The 24,463-nt window shown below is 41.7% G+C and overlaps 1 protein-coding gene across 5 annotated transcripts; it reads right to left on the reverse strand.

Annotated features, from left to right (window-relative positions):
• Window positions 1-1,977: 1,977 nt before the first annotated feature.
• LOC117476148 (UDP-N-acetylglucosamine transporter-like) lies at window positions 1,978-18,985 on the reverse strand. Of its 5 annotated transcripts, none has more exons than XR_004555249.1 (8): window positions 18,558-18,985; window positions 18,229-18,438; window positions 17,429-17,583; window positions 17,143-17,265; window positions 14,689-14,863; window positions 12,943-13,061; window positions 7,837-8,111; window positions 1,978-2,335 (listed from the first exon to the last, which is right to left on the reverse strand). XR_004555249.1 is itself a non-coding variant. In XM_034122529.1 (7 exons), exons 2-7 carry the CDS (start codon window positions 18,416-18,418, stop codon window positions 8,073-8,075), a joined length of 801 nt encoding a protein of 266 aa, XP_033978420.1. In that variant the 5' UTR covers window positions 18,419-18,438; window positions 18,558-18,985; the 3' UTR covers window positions 7,402-8,072. The 5 variants fall into 5 exon arrangements, 2 of the variants coding, with proteins under 2 accessions (XP_033978420.1, XP_033978419.1); XR_004555250.1 differs by lacking the exon at window positions 1,978-2,335 and adding an exon at window positions 7,402-7,568; XR_004555248.1 differs by lacking the exon at window positions 1,978-2,335 and adding an exon at window positions 7,402-7,571.
• Window positions 18,986-24,463: the final 5,478 nt, after the last annotated feature.

Raw genomic sequence — 24,463 nt, forward strand, 5'->3', positions numbered from 1 at the left:
GATGTGGCTGTTTGAGGAGCCACTGTTTGACACTGGTTTTCTTTCAGGAACTTTTTTCTCTTCAGCCACCCTAAAGAACGCGTTCATTGAAGCGGGAGTGGTAAAACTTGGCCATTTGACGGGGGTCTCCACAGAAAAACTGGCTGAGGTGACGGGCATTCGATCAGCCCGAGTTCTGGAGACTTTGGTAGATGAGGTGTGGCAGTCGCTGTCGCCATCCCACCGGACGTTTGCTCTGGATGCAGATCTGGCTGACCAGTGGAGAAAGGGACATGAGTATGCCTTTCCTGCCCTGAGTGTGGGTCCTGCGGTGGGGGAATGGAGAGAGGAGGATGGTCTCCTGCTATCACTGGGGACTCTAACACCTGGAAAGTTCAGCTCCTGCAGTGGGAAGAAGCTATACCTTAGCTGCGTAAAGGTGCTTAGCCTCAGCTCGCTCGCAGGCGTCAGAGAGTCGAAGTGGACGGATGTGTTTGGCTTGGGCTCTTCCCCTCAGGGCAGCTGGAGGATCCTGTATAAAGCTCCAGTTGAGAAACGGATGGCAGACATCCAATGGAGAATCATACACGGAGCAATAGCCACTAATAAATACAGAGCTCATTTTGACCCGGGCACAAGGGGGCGCTGTCCGTTCTGTTTTATGGCAGAAACACTGGAGCATTTAGTGGTGTCCTGTCCCAGATTAGCTGGTCTTAAAAAAATGTTACAGGAGTGGGTGGAAGGGTTCGGGGAGGTTTTCTCCATAGCACTTTTTGTCTATGGCCCCAAATACATCCTGAAGAAGAAGAAAACCCTACTACTGATAAATGTCTTGTTTGCTAATGCAAAATTAGCAATCTGGAAAAGTAGGAAGAACCAACTTGCTGGAGTGGGATGGACAGATGCAGTGCTCTGTCTGAGGGGGCTGGTGGCAGCGCGTCTGAGGGTGGAGCATGCGTATTATACGCTGATCAATCATCTGTAGGGGTTTCTGGATGTGTGGGCTGTTGGGCAGGTTCTGTGCTCACTGGGGGAGAAGGACTCTCTAATATTGAAGTTTTGAAGGATAGGTGTAGTCTTTGTTTTTAAAGAGTGTAAAAGAGGATGTTTTTTTTAAATGGGTAAAACGCTTTTCAGATGATGTTTGTTTGGTAGTCATGAAAATCCGGTTATTTATTTGATTGTGTAATGTATTAGGTTTGTCCTGGTGTATGGTTAAAACAAATGTAAATAAAATTTGTTTTAAAAATCAAAAAATCTTCTTCTTCTTCTTCTTCTTCTTAGAAATCATAAGTGAATGGTCACATTAGGTTTGCCTGCAGTGAATGCTGACAGCTATGAGCTAGTTTATAGATGTATCATGGCATAGCCAAATGTCTCCTATATAACCCACAGGCTGTTACTGGTGGGTTATAGTATCATTTTATATCTGAATTGTGCTCTGGTAGGAATTCGCACCCAACATGCTAACAGTCAAGTTTTTTTTTAACTCTATGGTTTTACACAGTTTTTATAACATGAAATTCACATATTTAACAATTAAATCTTCAAATTAATATAAATGTAGCAATAAAGTGAAAGTCAAAATGTGTTAAAATGTTACTATAATAGGATAGTCAATACCTGTGTTTTTTCAGTTTATCAAAGTAAAGTAGTGGTTAAATTAAGCAAACTAAATATTTCTTTCTTTACTCATATATTTTCTTGCAATTATACATTTTTTAAATGAGTATTAACAGTATTTGTTATGTATTTGACAGTTATATATAGCCATAACAAAAGTATTTTTTAGTAAAATTACAGAAAATGCAGCTAATTTTGCCAACAGAAAATCATTTATTTTTACAGTTAGTTTTGTTAAATTCGCATTTAAAAACTGCTAAAAAACAGATAAATAATGTATTCCATTTCTACAGTTTTTTTTTGTTAAAATACATGACACATTTCAATAAACCGTTTATTCTTGTAAATTGAATATGATTTTCTGTAATTATGAAATACAATAAAAAACTAATTTTATTTTGGGGAAAAACTGTAAAAAAACATTTTTCTTTACAGTGTGGCTCCATGGTGGCTCTCTAACAGCTGCTGTCTCTGTATCAGTTTATTACTCGGTACAAAGATCTGTTAGTGCTCTCATTGGCTCCATGGTGGCTCTCTAACAGCTGCTGTCTCTGCAGGTAGAGACAACACCATTGCATACGTCCTGCAGGCGGTGGCTGAGAAGTAAGTCTGTTCTCTGCTGATGATCAGGTTGGACTGGACAGTTCTGTTCATGTTCTCAACCAAAGGTCTAAAAAGCCTTGTTGCTTCAGGGCTGCAACTCACCGTCCATCTGAAGTCCTGGGAGATAAATCTGTCACAATAAAAACAAAGATTATCAGTTTTCAAAGGTTTTTAGAGATAAAGAGAAGCAGTGAAGCCTCAATTTAAGAATCTGATCAATGATCAACAGATTAATCTCCTGTTTCTGTATCAGTTTATTACACGGTACAAAGATCTTTTATTGCTATTCATCAATGCGCTGTTGCTCAACAAAATGCACGCTGTAATCTTTAATGCTTCAAACGTACAAAACATATTTACTTCATGAGCGAGTACAGAGTCCGACACACTGAGAGATATGGCTGCAACATCTTTATAGACCAAGCTGGTTGGTGGGTCTGTAAACTGAGAGAGAGCCTAAGAAGACCTCTCCAAAGATATTTAGCTTACTGTCACAGAGGGTTAGGAAATACATTTAAGAAGCTGCAATCTGAGACTTTAGACCTTTTGTTTTCCTAAATTCTATATTAAATGTTGAATATTGTGGTATTTCTTTGTCAGGAAATATGGAAAGATTCTCCAAAATAATGTGAAAACTGTTCAAATAATATGCGGAAAATGTTGTAAAAAAACATTGTTTAAAGAAATATACAAAAAGACTATAAAATAAATACATATGATAAAATGTCAGAAAATATAGAAACAAGTCTGAAATGTAGGTAACTCTGTAATACTCAGTAATACTCTATGGTACTCTGTGGTACTCAGTAATACTCAGTAATACTCTGTGATACTCTGTAATACTCTGTGATACTCTGTGATACTCTGTGGTACTCTGTGATACTCTGTAATACTCTGTGGTACTCTGTCATACTCTGTAATACTCTGTAATACTCTGTAATACTCTGTGGTACTCTGTAATACTCAGTAATACTCTATGGTACTCTGTGGTACTCTGTAATACTCTGTAATACTCTGTGGTTCCCTGCAGGCACGGCCCGGTGGGTCTGGTCCACGTTGACGCTCACGCTGACACCAGTGATGTGGTTCTGGGGGAGCGGATCGGACACGGGACCCCCTTCAGACGCTGTGTGGAGGAGGGGCTGCTGGACTGCAGCCGGGTGGTGCAGATCGGCCTGCGGGGGTCCGGTTACTCCGCCGACTCCTACGCCTGGAGCCGTGCTCAGGTACCGGAGATCAATAAGATCTAGTTCTACGTACCTCTGATGCCAGCTACTTCCTGTAACACAGGGTACTGACTAACTGACTGAGGCCCAATTCCAAACCTCACCCTACCCACTCCCCCTTGCAACCCCGTAACTTTTCGTAACAATGGTTTCAAATCAGCATTTCTTGGGTTAAGAATTAAAAAAATGAACACAGAAGGTTTATCACAGGACAAGACACAGCTGGGCAGGGGAGGCAGAAACACAAAGAGACAATCAGACACAGGAGGGCAAACACAGGAAGGAAGACCAGACACAGGGAGAACAGAATTTCAAAATAAAACTGCAAACTAAACACACAAAACTAATATATAAGAATCGTGACAGGGTTAGTGTGTGTGTGTGTGTGTGTGTGTGTGTGTGTGTGTGTGTGTGTGTGTGTGTGTGTGTGTGTGTGTGTGTGTGTGTGTGTGTGTGTGTGTGTGTGTGTGTGTGTGTGTGTGTGTGTGTGTGTGTGTGTGTGTGTGTGTGTGTGTGTGTGTGTGTGTGTGTGTGTGTGTGTGTGTGTGTGTGTGTGTAGGGTTTCCGTGTAGTGCAGGTGGAGGAGTGCTGGTTCAAGTCTCTGGCTCCCCTGATGGAGGAGGTCAGGGGTCAGATGGGAGGGGGTCCGGTGTACCTGAGTTTTGATATCGATGCTCCGGGCACCGGGATCGCCGGGCTCACCCCCATACAGGTAGACTACTGTAACTACTGCTTACTGCTATATTACATCGGTTCTTATTTGACACTTCTATATATACTACCACTTCTACTGGATTTATAGTGGGGGGAAGAAAGGGAGAATTCTGAGATTTTTAGAAAGAAGTCGAAATTTAGAGATTTTCCGAAAAAAAGTGAGAATTTCAGAAAAAGGGAAAATTCAGTGATTTTCGGGAAAAGTCTTTATTTTGAGATTTTTTGTAAAAAGTCAACATTTTCAGAAAGAGCATGTTTCTCCTGTCGGCCAGCATCGTTTTTAGATGATTCTGATTTATTGTTCTGTTTTCAGGGAGTGAAGATAATCCGCGGCTGTCGGGGTTTGAACCTGGTGGGCTGTGACCTGGTGGAGGTGTCTCCCCCCTACGACACCACCGGTACTACACACTCTATTTCATCATTCATATATTGATTTATGTTTAAATCATTATATTTATATATTCCCCCCCCCTCAGGAAACACGGCGCTGACCGGAGCTAACCTCCTGTTCGAGATGCTCTGCGTCCTCCCCAACGTCAAATACCTCTGATTCTAATCAATAACATCAAGTCTTCTTTAAAGATAGAAAGAGGGTAACTCTGCATCAATTACAGATGTTTCATAAATAAACAGTAAGTATTGTTTACAGCCAATGAGAGGACAGATGCTCTACTGAAGATGATTCTAGTCTCATAGTCTTTGAGATGAATTATAATATCATTCTGTGCTTTATGAATGAAATATAAAGATGTAATTCAAATGTAAAAAGTATCTAATGAATGTGCAATATTTAAATAAAACACTATATCAATGGAGTTACAGTTTAATAAATACTAATAATACACTGAGTTTCATGTGTGGGTCACTGCCCTCATCCTTTGACTTCTGTTTCATCATTTCCATTGACTGGGCTCTGGTTTCAGACGGAGGGTGAAAAGAGGAGCTGCAACTTATCTCGTGCCCTCATTGGTCATGTGCGCGTTCGTGTGTGTTGGAGGAGGGGCTCTGTAAGGAAGTGGCAGATTGTGTATTTTCAAATCCTAGCGCACTCGAGCCGGTTTCTCCAAAATGACCTACCCCACCTTTAAGTGAATAAATATAACAGAAAGACCAATCTCTAAATCTTCTCTCTGAAACACACCTCAAACAAAAAGCCCCCCCTCACTATCTGGTCTACTAACAAGGAAACAAAACAGATACAGGGGGGGGGGGCTTCAATCTACTAACCTAGTGTGTCTAACACAGTTGACCTAGGATGTAGAGGGTACCCCAAACCTACCCTACCTTCTCCTCTCAGATGTGTGCTTCCTGCAAGTCTCTGGTTTCCTCTCCCCCCCCACTAATCACAAAGTCCAGTCTGATGCTCCCCATGATCTTTAGTGTCTATTTAAATAACCATGTTCTATTCTGAGTCTCGTCAGGACCGCCTCATCTCGACTCCTTCCTGGATGAATATCGTTTCCTCCCTCTTGTCTCCCGGTCCCATATCTGCTGCCATGTTTGAATGATTCCCCTGTAACACTCGTTCCCTCAGACCTCGATCATGTGATCATGTCTATACTTTCCTTTCCAAAGGCCCTGACACACCAGGCCGTATTCGGCCGTCTTCGGTTGTCTGGCGACAACGCGTTCCTTGTCGCCCAAAGTCAATTTGGTGTGTCCCGAACCCTCGGCCGTGACACGCCTTATTTGGCCTTTCACGGTCGACATGTTGAATCGGCCGTGTGTCGGACACAAGCTATCGGGCCAAGAAAGCACTCTGATCAGCTGTTCAGCTAGCGAATGAGAAGCGAAACGGAAGTGAGGGACGTAAACAAAGGATTGAAGAAGGCACAGGACAGCAGCTAAACCCCAGCAGGTGATACTTAAAGACATCAAACATAGCCCTTAAATGTCCTCTCTTACCTCCCACACATAGCAGGGACATCTCTGATATCGGCGGGAGCGTCCCCGGCTGTCCTCTGCTGAGAGCTCCGTGATTTGTTTGGTCAAGTTGCAGGATTAGTCTCAAGTACCTCAACATTGTCCTTAAGTCCAGTGTCTAAGTAAATGAGATCTACTGCTGTTCATTTACCTATTGTGAGTCGCCTCGGATAAAAGCATCACATGGAAATGTACATTTGGCCATTATGACATTACATACATTACTACATTGCTGACTCAATAAACGACACACCCTCCAGAACACTGCGATCATCAGACGCAGGTCTATTAACTGTGATGTGATAGTATGCACTTTATGTGCTCATTTCATCATTCATGTATTTTTATATTCTAAAACATGTTTTCGATGGACGAGAGTGAAAATGGAACGCACACGCTATTTGTTTGTTTATATCACAGTCTGTTCTTCTTCTCTGTCTTCCGGTTGTTGCCTCTTTTGAATGACGAATACACACTACCGCCGCCTGCTGGTAAGGAGAGTTATTGCCACTCACGCATGCGCAGTTCCTACGTGCTCGGCTGAAGTCTTTGTGGTGTGTTCCAGTGCGACACACGGCCAAGACGCAGGAGAACTCGGCGAGGCAACTGTCGGTGTCGGCGAGTTCTCTGGTGACTGCTTGGTGTGTCAGGGCCTATACAGCCTGGTTTGCTAATCTGTCTACTTCCATTTCCCACAATTCCCATGTGGGCAGGAACCCAAATAAATGTCCCCACAGCGCCTCGCTTGTTATCTGTGTGTGTTGTAATGATACAGAGTTTATCTAGAGGGGAGTGGAGCTCCTCCTTCATGACTGGCTCTGGCTGCTGATAGGCCAGCTGAGGGTGAGGGGACCAATCAGCCGTCAGTCCGAGGTGCTCAGGCAGGTTCTGATCAGAGGGGGAGGAGAGAAGAGCAGGAGGAGGGAAACACAACTTAAGGCCCTGACACACCAAGCAGTCACCAGAGAACTCGCCGACGCCGACTGTTGCATCGGCGAGTTCTCCTGCGTCTTGGCCGTGTGTCGCACTGGAACACACCACAAAGACTTCAGCCGAATGATCCAACCAATCATCTGAGCCGGCTAAAGTAACTGGATGGCCTACCTGCCTGTCAGCCTTCCATCTGTGCACAAACTTATCTCGTGCCCTCATTGGTCATGTGTGCGTTCGTGTGTGTTGGAGGAGGGGCTCTGTGAGGAAGTGGCACATTTTCTCCGGTTGTGTATTTTCAAATTCTAGCGCACTCGAGCTGGTTTCTCAAACTTACCTACCCTACCTTTAAAATTGGATGCATTTATGTATCAAAAACCAATACTGGTAGACAATCATGGGATCCATGCACCAGATTTGTTTTAATTTAATCAGTAAAGGCTATAAATCAAGAGGAAACTGCTTAAATAGGTTAAGGATACAAGGCAACATTAGGCAATGTTTAAAATGTATTAATACAAATTCCAAGAAGCAACTCGTCTCTGGCCTCATGGCATGTTTTGAGATACCCTGCTAACAGACAAACAAGTTATGCCAAAATGAAAACCTTGAGGTTATAACAGGCTCAGGTGACAATTACCTTAACTTAAAACAATTTATTTCAAATGACCTGCTTTGGAAAAAAAAAATCTGGATAATAGTCATATTTTATAAGATTTGACATCAATCTGTAAGAGTAGTTGCATTTAGGATCTAAATGTGTGTTCTGATGATAACAACAAGTTAGATATTAATGACCTAATGGCAAACACTGAGAGGGCATTAAGCAGCATCTCACCTGTCCATCCTCTGGGACACTCGCACTTGGATTTGTTGAGGGACAGCAGGGTGCAGACCCCCTTGTTGGCACAGGGGTTGTTGGGGTAACACGTGGAATTTTGGGGAGTTTGGCAGTGCGGCCCGGTGTAACCGAGCGGGCAGGAGCAGGTCGCGCTGCCTGCTACGGGAACTCCAGCTGACATCAACACAGAGCAGTTCCCTCCATTCAGGCAGAAGCCAGGGTGACAGGGGTCCTTATGTTGGCAGTACACCCCCAGAAACCCTGGTGCACACCTACACACATACAACAAATAGAATTGAATGACTGAAAATTCAAAGACACAATCACCCCTACATACAGACAATAATGTTGAGGTAAACAAAAAGATGTGTGTGTTTGTGAATGAAAGCGAAGCAAATAAACAAAACAAAGCAGTGAGTTTGGGTCAGGTGCACAGGATGCAGCACATCAGAGGCAGCATTGATAGTGAAGCGTAACATCTGTAGTACATACACATCAAAGACACACGAGAACTATCGCAGGTAAACACACACTATTGTCACTTCTATATAGTGATCTAAACAACAGTGTGTGGGGAACCACATCCCTGAGTTGGAGTATTAGCAAAGTGTTTGTGCATGAAGAGAAACTAGTTCAATTACTATTACATGGATAATGGGTTATTTTTATGTTAAGACTTTAAGACAGATATGAATTACATTACATTGCATTTAGCTGACGCTTTTATCCAAAGCGACTTACAATAAGTGCATTCGACCAGGAAGATACAAACTAGAAGAAAACAGAATCATATAAGTACATCAGGTTTCACAGAGCCAAAACATTTCAAGTGATACTCAACAGGCTTTAGATCAGCCAGTCCTTTATTAGTATACAAGTGCTTTGTTAGAAAAATTCTTTGTTAGTAATTCTATCGCTCGAAGTGGAGTCGAAAGAGATGAGTTTTCAGTCTGCGCTGGAAGATGTGTAAGCCTGAATCAGTTTACAGTAAAAAGGAGTCCCACAGACTGAAGTACTGACACACACATTAGTTCCAGAAAAGTGTCTTTTGACATTTAAGATGTGAAGCACCAAGATTATTGAGGAAGCTACTCTGCGCCGTTGCCCAGGGCTCAAAATAAACTTTTATCCTCAGTGTCCCACAAAAGTCCCGCGTTCTATATTAAACTGTCCCAGACCAAAACAATGTCTTAAATTAAAGTTATTAACTATGACTTATTATTATTATTATCCATGCAAGTTCACCGGCTTCACTTAATTGACTGTGATGGAAGTTGTGCTGGTTGTTTCCTGCACTCATGTCACTGTGGCTTTCTTTAGGGGGCTTCCTTGCTTTTAACCACCACAAGTGTTGTTCATCCACCTCAGCATTTTTGTGACCGTAGGTTTTTCTGCAACGTCATGTGTTTCAATTTATCATTGATTTTGTGTGTAAGCACATTTTTTCTATTTCTACACCTAAAAAAAAATTACGCATAAATGTATTAATTTCATTTCTGATGATGCTTTTTTTTTACTGTTCACTGACAAGAGAACTTTTTTCTTTGAGCGCTTATCTTGCCCCATAAACCCTATAAGAGGAAAGGGGGAAGCTGAGCTTGTTGAAAGGGTTAAACTGGGGTTAGTCATAGAAAGAAGAAGTTAAAGAGTAGAAGGATGTGAGGTGGGGTTATCTGGAAGTCGTTGACTGAGAGCCTGGTAGAAACTAAAAACAAGTGAAAAGCATCAGCAATTATTTGAGGAATGTAAAAAGATGAAGACATTAACACAACATAACATAAATGTATCCAAATTAAAAGTTAAGAATATTTCTTGACCACTGCTTCACAACAGCTGTAGAGTTTATGACTAAAAGAAAAGCAACTCTTCCTTTGAGATAGTTTGGTGTACAAATCATATTTCCACAGCTTATTCATCAGCCATTTTGTTTCAATTTCTCTTTTTTCTACTATTTCAGAGAAATGATTCAACCATGCGGAGGGGAGGAAATTACAATATTACACAACATGTCCACTAGAAGATCTTATCAGAGACAATGATCCCTTCGTCACTTTCTATTCCTCTGTTTCTCTCAGTCACTTTCACTCACCACTTCTCTTTGAGTGACAGTACTGAGGTGTCATGTTGTTACACAGAATATGTTATTCATCAGGAATATCTTATTCAACTTCCTGTGTATGCTACTGTGTCTGTTTCATCGTGAGCCTGTGTGTGTGTGTGTGTGTGTGTCACATGTCAGACACGCTGTTTGGGGACTGTGGGCAACAGAGCAGCCTGCTGCCTCTTACACAGGCCTCTAAAGCTGCCTCCCTCGAGGGGCTCAGGTAACATAATAGGAGAGAAACCACACACACACACACACACACACACACACACACACACACACACACACACACACACACACACACACACACACACACACACACACACACACACACACACACACACACACACACACACACACACACACACACACACACACACACACACACACACACACACACACACACACACACACACACACACACACACACACACACACACACACACACACACACCCTTTAATAACCACTCCAAATTAAAAAGAGATGCTTATTTGACAAACAAGCAGACTTCGGGCATGTAAAAACATAAAGAGGAGAATCTGAGATCGGTGTTATGAGCCATATAAAACAGAGACAGAACAATGGAGGGGGAATTATGTGAAATTTAGTCTCACGCTTATTTACTTTTATTATTAATGGCCACCCCACCCCAAAGCAGCTTTAAGATATTAGGTTATGAGCGCATGGGAAAGTAACACTTTAATGAATCATGCCAGGCAGAAGTCTAACAGATCAATCACGAATCGCACAATGTCCTCAAATCCTCAAATATGATAAACAACATGTGACAACATATTCCCAAACCAACTTTATGTTTGGTTAAAAGAATATAGAGTTCATCTAATGCAAAACAGTACAAATGTTAAGATTGAATCAGCACTAATGCTGGTATTAAGAATACTGTGTGTTTAAGACAGTGTCGTTTTTCATTTGTTTTCACAAGATATGACAAAATACCATATTCACGTTAAAGTTTAGATTTGCTTAACAATATCCTACCTTTCCGGATTATGAACAAAAGAGTTGATCCCACTAATAAGAACTGTCTGTGTAGCCAAAGCCCGTGATCTCATTCCACAAATCTACTTTAGTTTAGAAACACAGGTTCTGTAGTTTATTTTAAATCTAATGACTATTGCACAATTTAATGTGAGAAAAAGTATTACAAATGTATTAAAGTAGATTTTGAGCTTGTTCTAATATGAAAGTATAAATCTGCTGACTCGTTTTAGATTCAGAAGGAAATAGTGGCTGAGTGGCATTGATAGGAAGTCTCATTGGAAAGTCCTAAAAGACAGACTAACACGTTGTTGGTTGTGTTTTTTCCATGGGATTCTTTGACATTTGCAAAATACAAGAACCAGCTTTTAAAAAAAACATTTTTATATTTTATCTTCCCAACATGTTCTCTAAATATCTGCTATTTGCAGATACTCATGGTGCTGGTAAACAGATAAACAAGTTGTCAGATTAGTGACCTATGATCTTCAAAGACAAACAGACTTCATGCCTCTTTCAGATTAGACATGGTCACCCTCCCTCTTCCCTGTCTCCGTCCCTGTATCAGCATGTCTGCAGTGCAACCCCCTACACACCCCTCAACACATGCCTTTACACAAACACACACACACCACACTCACATAAATACACAAACACAAAGATGTCCCTCCCCACTCTGAACACAAACACAGCTTGGTCATGATATCACAACAAGACGGCCGTCGTGGGAATTAGGAGAGCTTTCTTCTCCTGGAGACCCTCCCCGCCCCCTCTGAAGGAGTAATGACATGGCCCTCTGCCCCGCGACATTCATCACATTAGCAGACTGTCACACGAAGAACACCGTGTCCAGGTTAATACGCGGTTTGCCTTTCACTGGGAACATTTCACACATTTTCACTGTTAAAAATATGGGGAACATGAGGAGGCATTTTCAGAGTATGAAAGGAAATTTGAAACGTGGGGTTTGTTTTGTGTTAAGCTTGATTACACGTGTATCGAGCTTGAAATAAATTACTTTCAAAAATGTTAAATAATCTAACATTTGCATTTAGTTAGTAATTTGGCCCTTTATAGTGTTTATCTACAGTCTAAAGATGTTCATCCTTCACGGTCAACATGTATACATTTGACTTTTTAGTTCCGTTTCATTCTATTTTGAGATGTTTATATTTTATGTTTGTTTATTTTCTACTCTTTTTATTTTCACATTATGTGCAATGCCATGTTTTAACACGCTGCTGTTATAAAGACATTTTCCAATTTGGGATCAATAAAGTGAATCTTATCTCATTCAGGAGATCACTAAAAGTGCACAAGAAGGATTTAAAAAAAGGTATTCAAATTATCCAGAGTTGCAATTTTCCCACATTTAACATTATTTTTGAAAATCCCAAAGTGCTGACAAGGGAGATACACCTTTATTTAATGAAATCGCTGCCATCCAACCAGTGTTGACAGAACCAAATGCCATGGCGTCATGAAGCGATACTTCCCTGTCCTTCAGGTTTCCCTGGCAGATAGAGAGCTCATTATTGGCCTCTGGCTGTATCAATAGAGCCCGAGGCAGACAGACAAGGCTGTGCATGATTCACATTATTGTCAGGGAGTGGTGTCTCAATAACACACTGAAACACTAGTCTGTCACTGAACGCAACAGAGCTGTCCGACAAACACCCAAACACACTACAGAACACAAGAATGTGCACACAGATGAATGCACACAGACACCTTAACACACACACAGTCAGCTCTACGTTCATGAACAACTCAGCAGAGAGGGTTTCTGCAGCCAAAGTCATCTATGGGATTCTTTGTTTTGCTCCATTAGGACCAGACCACCCAGCGCCTGGAGAAAAAACAAACACACGGACGCAGATGGACGAAAGCATGAGCGGGCCGAGAGGGCCTCTGATCCATGAAAAGAAGAGTGTGTTACCCCAGAGGCTGGATGTTAGATCTGACAGTTTGGTGAGGGAAAACATATCGTGAGCGTTACCTGCAGCGCTACAACGGTCCAGGTGACGGTGTTGTATCCCTGGAACATCCCCGACTCCTTCACCCTCTCTCCATCGTAGGCCATCATCCCAAAGAGGCCAAACACCAGGCCGAACATCCCTGGAAAACACACACAAACATAATTAAGTGAGCTGAAGATCAGTGTAAAGATATCATCCCAAAGTCATCAGAATAATACTATTATATGGCCAAAAGATATGGAAGGTAATGTTTTTTCATTGGCTGAAACTGTCACTTTATCCCAACAAAATGTGAGGTTTTCCCCCCAAATGAAGACAACTCCTATCTAGATCCATATTGGATCACCGCTGCCTGGGTTGGCAGTTTGACGTGAATGACTCCTGGCTCTGTCTGATTGGTTATTTCCTTTGTGTGCGCTGATTTTTACAAACTAAATGATCTGTTTTCATGCACTATTCTCAGGAGTGACCCTTAAAGGTGGGGTAGGTAAGTTTGAGAAACCGGCTCGAGATCGCTAGAATCTGAAAATACACAACCGGAGAAAATCTGCCACTTCCTCACAGAGCCCCTCCTCCAACACACACGAACGCGCACATGACCAATGAGGGCACCAGATAAGTTTGTGCACAGATGGAAGGCTGACAGGCAGGTAGGCCATCCAGTTATTTTAGCCGGGCCGGCTCAGATGATTGGTCGTGCTTTTTACAGTACTACTGCTTCCACAGATGATATTTATTAATGTATCTGTTGTCAAAGCACTTCAGATATTCATTGCTATCTGGATGTTAAGAGCATTCCATGGAATATAACAACGAGTGTATCTCCAGCCGGTTTCTCAAACTCACCTACCCCACCTTCAAGGCAAATATGATCAAAGTAATTTTGTCTCTCTTTAACAAAGAGAAAGAAAATCCAACATTGCTTTGTATTTGAACAGCACACAGGGCTGCGTGCTAGTTAAGCCTGCAAGCAAATGAACATTTGTCAATGTTTTGTCCTTGCGCCTGGCCAAGGAATATTCAGCACATAACCAAAAAAAACACACATTTTTATTTCACATTTTGGTTGAGTTCCCGATTAAACAAACAACTTTCTGTCTTTACACGAAAGAAGGTTTAACAGTCTCCTGGCTCTTGCTTCATATTAAGGGTATCTCTTTCAAGGGTGACTTTATATTGCCTAATTTGTCTTTACAACACACCAAAGCCCAAATATAAACACTAACAATCATATGAAATAAGACAAATGGATGGCATTTAACTTGTCAAATGACTTTAACAATAGGATTACAAAAATGATTGAACCAAGAGTTTTAGCATTTATTCCCTATGTCCTTTCTCATTTTTCTTGAAGCACTCTTTTTACTAACAACAACAAAAACAACAACAAGCCACACAGCATTTTCCTCCCTGCTCTCGTTGCTGATCTAGGCTCCAACCCTCATTGCAGGTGAAAAAGCTCCAAGCTCACACCAGGAATCGCAGGAGACTTAACACATGCCTCACGCGCTCCAGAGCAAAAATAAACTAGACAGGAACATTCATCTTAACAGAAACACATCGGAGGTAAAAAGCCCAGCTGGCTCTCTGCGCGGGGAAGAAATGAAACGCACAAGAGCTCTCTTCAGAAACACGGAGGTATTTTCAACAACATCTCACTACAGAGTTCCTTTGTTGATGGACATGCATTGATTAAACGTCATACACTCACATTTCCTCTGTGAGAACAGCTGGTATATGGATCAGACTGATGGAGGGACACTGACCTAGCTGGATGTTGCGCACCCAGACGCTCTGCTTGCTCTCCTTCAGGATCTTCTCAAAGTAAACCCCAGCGAAGCCACTGGAGCAGCAGGCCACCAGGACGGCTGCCGCACCGACAAACTGGGAGCCCGTAGAGAGGGCCTCCTTCTCGGGAACCGCCACAGACTCCGAGGGCCACTGCAAACACAAGAGGAACACTCGGGTTGTAATACACCTCAATTCTAAGAGATCACTTATGACCTTGGAAATTGTTTTTTCAAATGGGATAGCTAAGTTGCCAAAACAGACATATTAAAATAAAAATCCGTTGGGAAAGACTGTTGGGAAAGCTAGACGGTTGACTCTAATAGGCAGAATGTGTAGGATTTACCTACAAATATTATGTAGCCTATAGACTCAGATACAAAAATAATCCCCTTTAGTCATTTGACATGAACTCTGCCTGTATTTAACAGGGTTTGGGATGTTTTTGAGTTTTTGGAATGTGCGTTTATGAACTGCTCCTGACAAATGCTACTCATTCTGACTTTTAAAGTTAAAAAAAAGTATATATAATAAGGGCATAATACTGAGCTAAGAGTGATCAGAAGTTAATTAAAGAATACAAATATGCAGTAACAACAAAATAATATATGCTAACTGTTTTCCCCTTCTTCCAGTTAGTACAACATGTAGCATATACTAGCTAGATGTATACTTAAATGGAAGTTATGAGGGAGGTATCAATTCTCTCACTTTGTTTGAGGCAAGAATTTGGATAAGCAAATTTGCCAATGAATAAATATTTCTAAGAAAAAAAAGCAGTTTCTATTAAAAATGTCCTGTATTGACCAATGACTAAGTATCCAAGTTCCAATGAAATGTCTACACGCATGCACTTAATAAGGTCTGCACCCTCTGTAATGGTGAACAATAAAACGCTCTTAGAAGCCGGACTGCTGGGTGACTCAATTTCATACAAATGCATCTTCACAGCTTTGCCAAGTTGTAAAAGTGCTGCAGAGCGTTATGTGCTGCAGTAAGCAGGAAAATGGGTGCAAAAAAAAGATGATTATTGTTGTGCGTAGTAAGAAAAATATTGTAGCTCCTGCACTTTTCCTTTGGATAAAACCACAAAATATCCACACAAGTCCGAGCCATTCTTTAAAAAGAGATATTTTCAGTATGTTAACAACTTTTGGAACAAGATGCCGTATGCCTGCCTCCTCTTTACCCCCTCCAGTCGCCAAAACAAACCCTGCTGAGTGAGAAGTAACAACATGAACCTTGTAAAAACAGGATTGTAGGTTGTAAATCAAAACAGGCCAACTATTTCTTAGCATGCCATCCCTTAAGCTTGTCTATTGTTTTGTAGGTGCAAAAGGACCATGTATCACCATGTGTGATAGAGCAATCGGAGCATTCAGGAGGTGTGGTAAATGAACCAATCATATCCTTTAGATTTTTTAAGGTGTATCTTCATGTCCTCCTCCACTACCGTGGTACTGTCTCTTTTTCTGGCACGTCAGCAGTAAGATAACATCCTGTGAAATACTAACTGACTGGTATTGTTTTTGTTTTCCTAAGGAGGCGGAGGTGATATCACAACAGTCTCTTGCTTACTGACACATTCACCACCTCGTCCCTCGTAGCGAGCAGTGGCCAATATTTATTCAGAGATCCAGTTCAGGCCTCTTTATTAGGTTTTATTTTTCTAACCTTTATATAACCACATAACTCCCACTGAGATGTATTTCTATATCAGGCCACTAGAAGAAATAAGAGCTTGCTGTAATTAATTAAAACACAAACTAGGCAAACTTCCAGTACAGAGCTGAGTTAATGCTTCATCAAACAAAGTATAGGATTGGCTATATGTCTTTGATGTAAAGGGTATTTATGACATGCTGTCTCTAAAGCCTTCAGAGGTAGAGGAATGATGCTGTAAATTACCTTATGAAATCTACATCTGGCCAAATTGAACTAAAACTATTTCAAGCTGAGGAACGCATAGTCCTTGTTAAACAAAGACATGTGAATACTTTTTAAAAACCGAGTAGCCTTCCAAAGTCTGTAAAATGAGAAAATACCCACTGCAACTATCCAGATCTCAAGGATACATCTTCAAACGTCTTACTTTGTTCGGCTAACAGCGCAAATCGCAAATATATTGAGTTTACAATCATATAAAAACCACATTTAGGGAACCTTGGATGTAAGAGGATAAGGATTACACTGAATGTATACTAGTAACTCTTTTAGAGGACGAATAGCTTAAGACTGCATCATAACTCTGGAACAAAAGGGCCCTAGATCATACAATACATGTTCCTAGACTTATAGGATGTGTTCTTACAGTTATTTCAACATTAGGAGAAACCAGAGAGGATGTTCCGTGGCCTATTTCAAGATGACGGTGAATATTGTGATTTCAATTTCAACAAGGTGTAAAAGGAAAAGTAGAAGCTGTACTGGACCTGCACAAAAGCCACTCCAGCCATGAGGATGAGCAGCGAGAGCCACTGGTAGACGCCCAGCCTGCGGCCCAGCATGGACACGGAGAACAGAGCCGTGGTGAGGATCTTAAGCTGATACGTCACCTGATGGAGACAACGGGGGGGAAACTGTCATCAACAAGGATGTGCTGATTGCTGAATGTCTCAGAAAGACACATCAGCACCTGTGTGTCGTACAGAGTCATGCTGCAAGTTATTTATGTCTTTATACATGCCTCCTCTTCAGACCCAGGCGGACCAGCTGTACCTGGTAGGTGGCGGCGTCAAGGTTGGATAGGGCGACGTACAGCAGCTTGTTCTGCAGCGTGTAGATCCCCGAGGGAATCGCCAGCTTCAGCATCTCAATGGGTTTGTGAGCAATTTCCTGACGCAGAATGCTGTTCAGAGCTCGCCAGCTATAACCTAAAGAAAGGAAAAACAATTACCGATCAGGGACGGCAAACTTTTTCAGATTGAGACCCAAAAAAGAGATTTGTTGTTTCACAGGGACCTAAAGATCCAGAAATACCATCATTTTTCAAATGTATATGACATTTTTTATTTACAGAATAATACAAAAATACATCAAAGCAATACTGTTCTTAAACATTTAGTTACGCAACACACTCTCCTTTCTATCCCTCTGAACCAGGGCCGCCCCTCCCTACAGGCAGATCACGCAAAAGAAAAAGAAGCTTTACCTGTTTATCTGTAGAATAACATCCAATGTCAGTCTAGGTTTCAGATCTGAGGGGCTTCCAGGTTTAACATTATTCAGTAAATTGCTTTTTGCAGTAGGAAAGGTGTAAATCAAATATAAGGAAATGCCCCGTCTTAGATTTCTGTTATTGAAATCTAGCTATTTTCTGTATTTACCAGACTGTTCCAGCTGTTTTATTACATGCCTTTACCCACTTATTCATTATGTTACCTCAACTCATGATCTATCTATATATCAAACACTTCATTGTGTTGATTCAAAATCCTCTTGAAATATCGTGATACTTTCTTTATTCTCAAGTGAGGATGTGGTTTGGTGATATCTGCGTTGTGTTGGTGTTCACTCACTGTGCTCTTTGAAGACGAGCAGCACACAGGTGAAGATCTTCATGACCTCAGCCACCACCACGGCGGAGGAGGCCAGGTACCGCGGGCCGTCCGCCTGCAGGGTGCGGGAGTACCGCATGGTGAGCACCAGGGAGGTGGTCTGGAACACCAGCACGCCCAGAGAGAGGTACTTCAGCCGGGTAGAGGCCATGGCCACAGGTCGGTGTGAGGCTGGACACAGAAAAAGGTAAAATGATAAAGTCCAAGACAAGTCAAATGTTAGGTTAAGTGTAAGCTGAGCAAAGTCAGGAGTTGAGGATATTTAGGGGGGGAAATGGTGTAATACTCACTGAGCAAACAATGCTGAGAAGAGAAGTCGCAGTTGGCTCGTCTCCAATGGCGCTTTAAAAGCAACTTTACAGATAGTAGATATGCGTCTCTACATAAAGTAACCCCGTCTTTAGGGTTGAATCGTCGGGTGGTGTGTGTCCTCAGCAGGTGTCTCACAGACCAGGTACTGGAGGCTGAACCCAGCTGTCAAAACAGCAGCATTTCAAGTCCATTGACCCGCACTGATATCCGCCGTCTGCTGATAGCTGCGCGTTATCTTATCAGCGTTTCTGCACCGCCGGCTCCATCTTTTACCGCCATTACGGTGTGACTTACCACTAGAGGAAGGAGGAAACTATGCATAGAAAATCTACAGAAGGATAGCAAATCTCATCCATGTGACAAAATATCCAAATCCTGGATGACTTCCGTGTACAGGTTTCTTCTTTGTGTGTTTGGTTAAAGCTTCCTGCGCGAACCGCTGCCCCCTGCTGGACTGGTAATTAACTTTAAGATATTAGATGTTAAGGTAGTAGTGGAAAGTAATTCAGTATATGTATTGAAAGTACTGTACTTAAATGCAATTTAAAATACTAATTTGAGTTTTTTTAATTTTATGCTGATTTGTAGTCCTATCTCTAGGCAAGGCAAGGCAAGCCAAGGCAAGGCAAGGTAAGGCAAGGCAAGGTAAGGCAAGGCAAGGTAAGGCAAGGCAAGGCAAGGCAAGGTAAGGCAAGGCAAGGCAAGGTAAGGCAAGGCAAGGTAAGGCAAGGCAAGGCAAGGCAAGGTAAGGCAAGGCAAGTTTATATAGCACATTTCAACACAAGGCAATTCAAAGTGCTTTACAAAAATGCAAGACATTAAAGGTGGGGTAGGTAAGTTTGAGAAACCGGCTCGAGATACACTTTTTGTTATATTCCCTTTGAGATAATTAAGTCCAGAGTGTGCCCCTTATTGTATGTGGGCTCCGTATGTGGGCTCCGTCCATAGTTATCAAGAACACAAAACAGTTCTTTAGCCCCTCTGTCCTGGGGGTTGTCAACATGGATGTTAAAATCACCAACAATGACTAGACGGTCAGGGTCAATACTATGTAGTGTCTCTACTTTAAAGAGTCCTCTCCTGCTGATGTTCAGGTGTATATCAGTATGTAGTGTCTCTACTTTAAAGAGTCCTCTCCTGCTGATGTTCAGGTGTATATCAGTATGTAGTGTCTCTACTTTAAAGAGTCCTCTCCTGCTGATGTTCAGGTGTATATCAGTATGTAGTGTCTCTACTTTAAAGAGTCCTCTCCTGCTGATGTTCAGGTGTATATCAGTATGTAGTGTCTCTACTTTAAAGAGTCCTCTCCTGCTGATGTTTAGGTGTATTTCAGTATGTAGTGTCTCTACTTTAAAGAGTCCTCTCCTGCTGACGTTCAGGTGTATATCAGTATGTAGTGTCTCTACTTTAAAGAGTCCTCTCCTGCTGATGTTCAGGTGTATATCAGTATGTAGTGTCTCTACTTTAAAGAGTCCTCTCCTGCTGATGTTCAGGTGTATATCAGTATGTAGTGTCTCTACTTTAAAGAGTCCTCTCCTGCTGATGTTTAGGTGTATTTCAGTATGTAGTGTCTCTACTTTAAAGAGTCCTCTCCTGCTGATGTTCAGGTGTATATCAGTATGTAGTGTCTCTACTTTAAAGAGTCCTCTCCTGCTGATGTTCAGGTGTATATCAGTATGTAGTGTCTCTACTTTAAAGAGTCCTCTCCTGCTGATGTTCAGGTGTATATCAGTATGTAGTGTCTCTACTTTAAAGAGTCCTCTCCTGCTGATGTTTAGGTGTATTTCAGTATGTAGTGTCTCTACTTTAAAGAGTCCTCTCCTGCTGATGTTCAGGTGTATATCAGTATGTAGTGTCTCTACTTTAAAGAGTCCTCTCCTGCTGATGTTTAGGTGTATTTCAGTATGTAGTGTCTCTACTTTAAAGAGTCCTCTCCTGCTGACGTTCAGGTGTATATCAGTATGTAGTGTCTCTACTTTAAAGAGTCCTCTCCTGCTGATGTTCAGGTGTATATCAGTATGTAGTGTCTCTACTTTAAAGAGTCCTCTCCTGCTGATGTTCAGGTGTATATCAGTATGTAGTGTCTCTACTTTAAAGAGTCCTCTCCTGCTGATGTTCAGGTGTATATCAGTATGTAGTGTCTCTACTTTAAAGAGTCCTCTCCTGCTGATGTTCAGGTGTATTTCAGTATGTAGTGTCTCTACTTTAAAGAGTCCTCTCCTGCTGATGTTCAGGTGTATATCAGTATGTAGTGTCTCTACTTTAAAGAGTCCTCTCCTGCTGATGTTCAGGTGTATATCAGTATGTAGTGTCTCTACTTTAAAGAGTCCTCTCCTGCTGATGCTCAGGTGTATATCAGTATGTAGTGTCTCTACTTTAAAGAGTCCTCTCCTGCTGATGTTCAGGTGTATATCAGTATGTAGTGTCTCTACTTTAAAGAGTCCTCTCCTGCTGATGTCCAGGTGTACAGTATATCAGTATGTAGTGTCTCTACTTTAAAGAGTCCTCTCCTGCTGATGTTCAGGTGTATATCAGTATGTAGTGTCTCTACTTTAAAGAGTCCTCTCCTGCTGATGTTCAGGTGTATATCAGTATGTAGTGTCTCTACTTTAAAGAGTCCTCTCCTGCTGATGTTCAGGTGTATATCAGTATGTAGTGTCTCTACTTTAAAGAGTCCTCTCCTGCTGATGTTCAGGTGTATATCAGTATGTAGTGTCTCTACTTTAAAGAGTCCTCTCCTGCTGATGTTCAGGTGTATTTCAGTATGTAGTGTCTCTACTTTAAAGAGTCGTCTCCTGCTGATGTTCAGGTGTATATCAGTATGTAGTGTCTCTACTTTAAAGAGTCCTCTCCTGCTGATGTCCAGGTGTACAGTATATCAGTATGTAGTGTCTCTACTTTAAAGAGTCCTCTCCTGCTGATGTCCAGGTGTATATCAGTATGTAGTGTCTCTACTTTAAAGAGTCCTCTCCTGCTGATGTCCAGGTGTACAGTATATCAGTATGTAGTGTCTCTACTTTAAAGAGTCCTCTCCTGCTGATGTTCAGGTGTATATCAGTATGTAGTGTCTCTACTTTAAAGAGTCCTCTCCTGCTGATGTTCAGGTGTATATCAGTATGTAGTGTCTCTACTTTAAAGAGTCCTCTCCTGCTGATGTTCAGGTGTATATCAGTATGTAGTGTCTCTACTTTAAAGAGTCCTGTCCTGCTGATGTTCAGGTGTATATCAGTATGTAGTGTCTCTACTTTAAAGAGTCCTCTCCTGCTGATGTTCAGGTGTATATCAGTATGTAGTGTCTCTACTTTAAAGAGTCCTCTCCTGCTGATGTTCAGGTGTATATCAGTATGTAGTGTCTCTACTTTAAAGAGTCCTCTCCTGCTGATGTTTAGGTGTATTTCAGTATGTAGTGTCTCTACTTTAAAGAGTCCTCTCCTGCTGATGTTCAGGTGTATATCAGTATGTAGTGTCTCTACTTTAAAGAGTCCTCTCCTGCTGATGTTTAGGTGTATTTCAGTATGTAGTGTCTCTACTTTAAAGAGTCCTCTCCTGCTGACGTTCAGGTGTATATCAGTATGTAGTGTCTCTACTTTAAAGAGTCCTCTCCTGCTGATGTTCAGGTGTATATCAGTATGTAGTGTCTCTACTTTAAAGAGTCCTCTCCTGCTGATGTTCAGGTGTATATCAGTATGTAGTGTCTCTACTTTAAAGAGTCCTCTCCTGCTGATGTTCAGGTGTATATCAGTATGTAGTGTCTCTACTTTAAAGAGTCCTCTCCTGCTGATGTTCAGGTGTATTTCAGTATGTAGTGTCTCTACTTTAAAGAGTCCTCTCCTGCTGATGTTCAGGTGTATATCAGTATGTAGTGTCTCTACTTTAAAGAGTCCTCTCCTGCTGATGTTCAGGTGTATATCAGTATGTAGTGTCTCTACTTTAAAGAGTCCTCTCCTGCTGATGCTCAGGTGTATATCAGTATGTAGTGTCTCTACTTTAAAGAGTCCTCTCCTGCTGATGTTCAGGTGTATATCAGTATGTAGTGTCTCTACTTTAAAGAGTCCTCTCCTGCTGATGTCCAGGTGTACAGTATATCAGTATGTAGTGTCTCTACTTTAAAGAGTCCTCTCCTGCTGATGTCCAGGTGTATATCAGTATGTAGTGTCTCTACTTTAAAGAGTCCTCTCCTGCTGATGTCCAGGTGTACAGTATATCAGTATGTAGTGTCTCTACTTTAAAGAGTCCTCTCCTGCTGATGTTCAGGTGTATATCAGTATGTAGTGTCTCTACTTTAAAGAGTCCTCTCCTGCTGATGTTCAGGTGTATATCAGTATGTAGTGTCTCTACTTTAAAGAGTCCTCTCCTGCTGATGTTCAGGTGTATATCAGTATGTAGTGTCTCTACTTTAAAGAGTCCTCTCCTGCTGATGCTCAGGTGTATATCAGTATGTAGTGTCTCTACTTTAAAGAGTCCTCTCCTGCTGATGTTCAGGTGTATATCAGTATGTAGTGTCTCTACTTTAAAGAGTCCTCTCCTGCTGATGTCCAGGTGTACAGTATATCAGTATGTAGTGTCTCTACTTTAAAGAGTCCTCTCCTGCTGATGTCCAGGTGTATATCAGTATGTAGTGTCTCTACTTTAAAGAGTCCTCTCCTGCTGATGTCCAGGTGTACAGTATATCAGTATGTAGTGTCTCTACTTTAAAGAGTCCTCTCCTGCTGATGTTCAGGTGTATATCAGTATGTAGTGTCTCTACTTTAAAGAGTCCTCTCCTGCTGATGTTCAGGTGTATTTCAGTATGTAGTGTCTCTACTTTAAGAGTCCTCTCCTGCTGATGTTCAGGGTGTATATCAGTATGTAGTGTCTCTACTTTAAAGAGTCCTCTCCTGCTGATGTTCAGGTGTATATCAGTATGTAGTGTCTCTACTTTAAAGAGTCCTCTCCTGCTGATGTTCAGGTGTATATCAGTATGTAGTGTCTCTACTTTAAAGAGTCCCTCTCCTGCTGACGTTCAGGTGTATATCAGTATGTAGTGTCTCTACTTTAAAGAGTCCTCTCCTGCTGATGTTCAGGTGTATTTCAGTATGTAGTGTCTCTACTTTAAAGAGTCGTCTCCTGCTGATGTTCAGGTGTATATCAGTATGTAGTGTCTCTACTTTAAAGAGTCCTCTCCTGCTGATGTCCAGGTGTACAGTATATCAGTATGTAGTGTCTCTACTTTAAAGAGTCCTCTCCTGCTGATTTCCAGGTGTATATCAGTATGTAGTGTCTCTACTTTAAAGAGTCCTCTCCTGCTGATGTCCAGGTGTACAGTATATCAGTATGTAGTGTCTCTACTTTAAAGAGTCCTCTCCTGCTGACGTTCAGGTGTATATCAGTATGTAGTGTCTCTACTTTAAAGAGTCCTCTCCTGCTGATGTTCAGGTGTATATCAGTATGTAGTGTCTCTACTTTAAAGAGTCCTCTCCTGCTGACGTTCAGGTGTATTTCAGTATGTAGTGTCTCTACTTTAAAGAGTCCTCTCCTGCTGACGTTCAGGTGTATATCAGTATGTAGTGTCTCTACTTTAAAGAGTCCTCTCCTGCTGACGTTCAGGTGTATTTCAGTATGTAGTGTCTCTACTTTAAAGAGTCCTCTCCTGCTGACGTTCAGGTGTATATCAGTATGTAGTGTCTCTACTTTAAAGAGTCCTCTCCTGCTGATGTTCAGGTGTATATCAGTATGTAGTGTCTCTACTTTAAAGAGTCCTCTCCTGCTGATGTTCAGGTGTATATCAGTATGTAGTGTCTCTACTTTAAAGAGTCCTCTCCTGCTGATGTTCAGGTGTATATCAGTATGTAGTGTCTCTACTTTAAAGAGTCCTCTCCTGCTGACGTTCAGGGTGTATATCAGT

Source organism: Trematomus bernacchii, unplaced genomic scaffold (genome assembly GCF_902827165.1).
Source record: "Trematomus bernacchii unplaced genomic scaffold, fTreBer1.1, whole genome shotgun sequence".
NCBI classification, from domain to species: Eukaryota; Metazoa; Chordata; class Actinopteri; order Perciformes; family Nototheniidae; genus Trematomus; species Trematomus bernacchii.

What these genes read in the sequence shown, in the direction of transcription:
- LOC117476148 (XM_034122528.1), bottom strand. Translation starts at nt 18,418, where the DNA reads ATGGCCTCTACCCGGCTGAAGTACCTCTCTCTGGGCGTGCTGGTGTTC. An exon ending in TTGACGCCGCCACCTACCAG is followed by an intron (nt 17,266 to 17,428) that starts GTACAGCTGGTC and finishes TGTCTCCATCAG; the next exon opens with GTGACGTATCAGCTTAAGAT. An exon ending in GGACCGTTGTAGCGCTGCAG is followed by an intron (nt 12,793 to 12,942) that starts GTAACGCTCACG and finishes TTTTTTCTCCAG; the next exon opens with GCGCTGGGTGGTCTGGTCCT.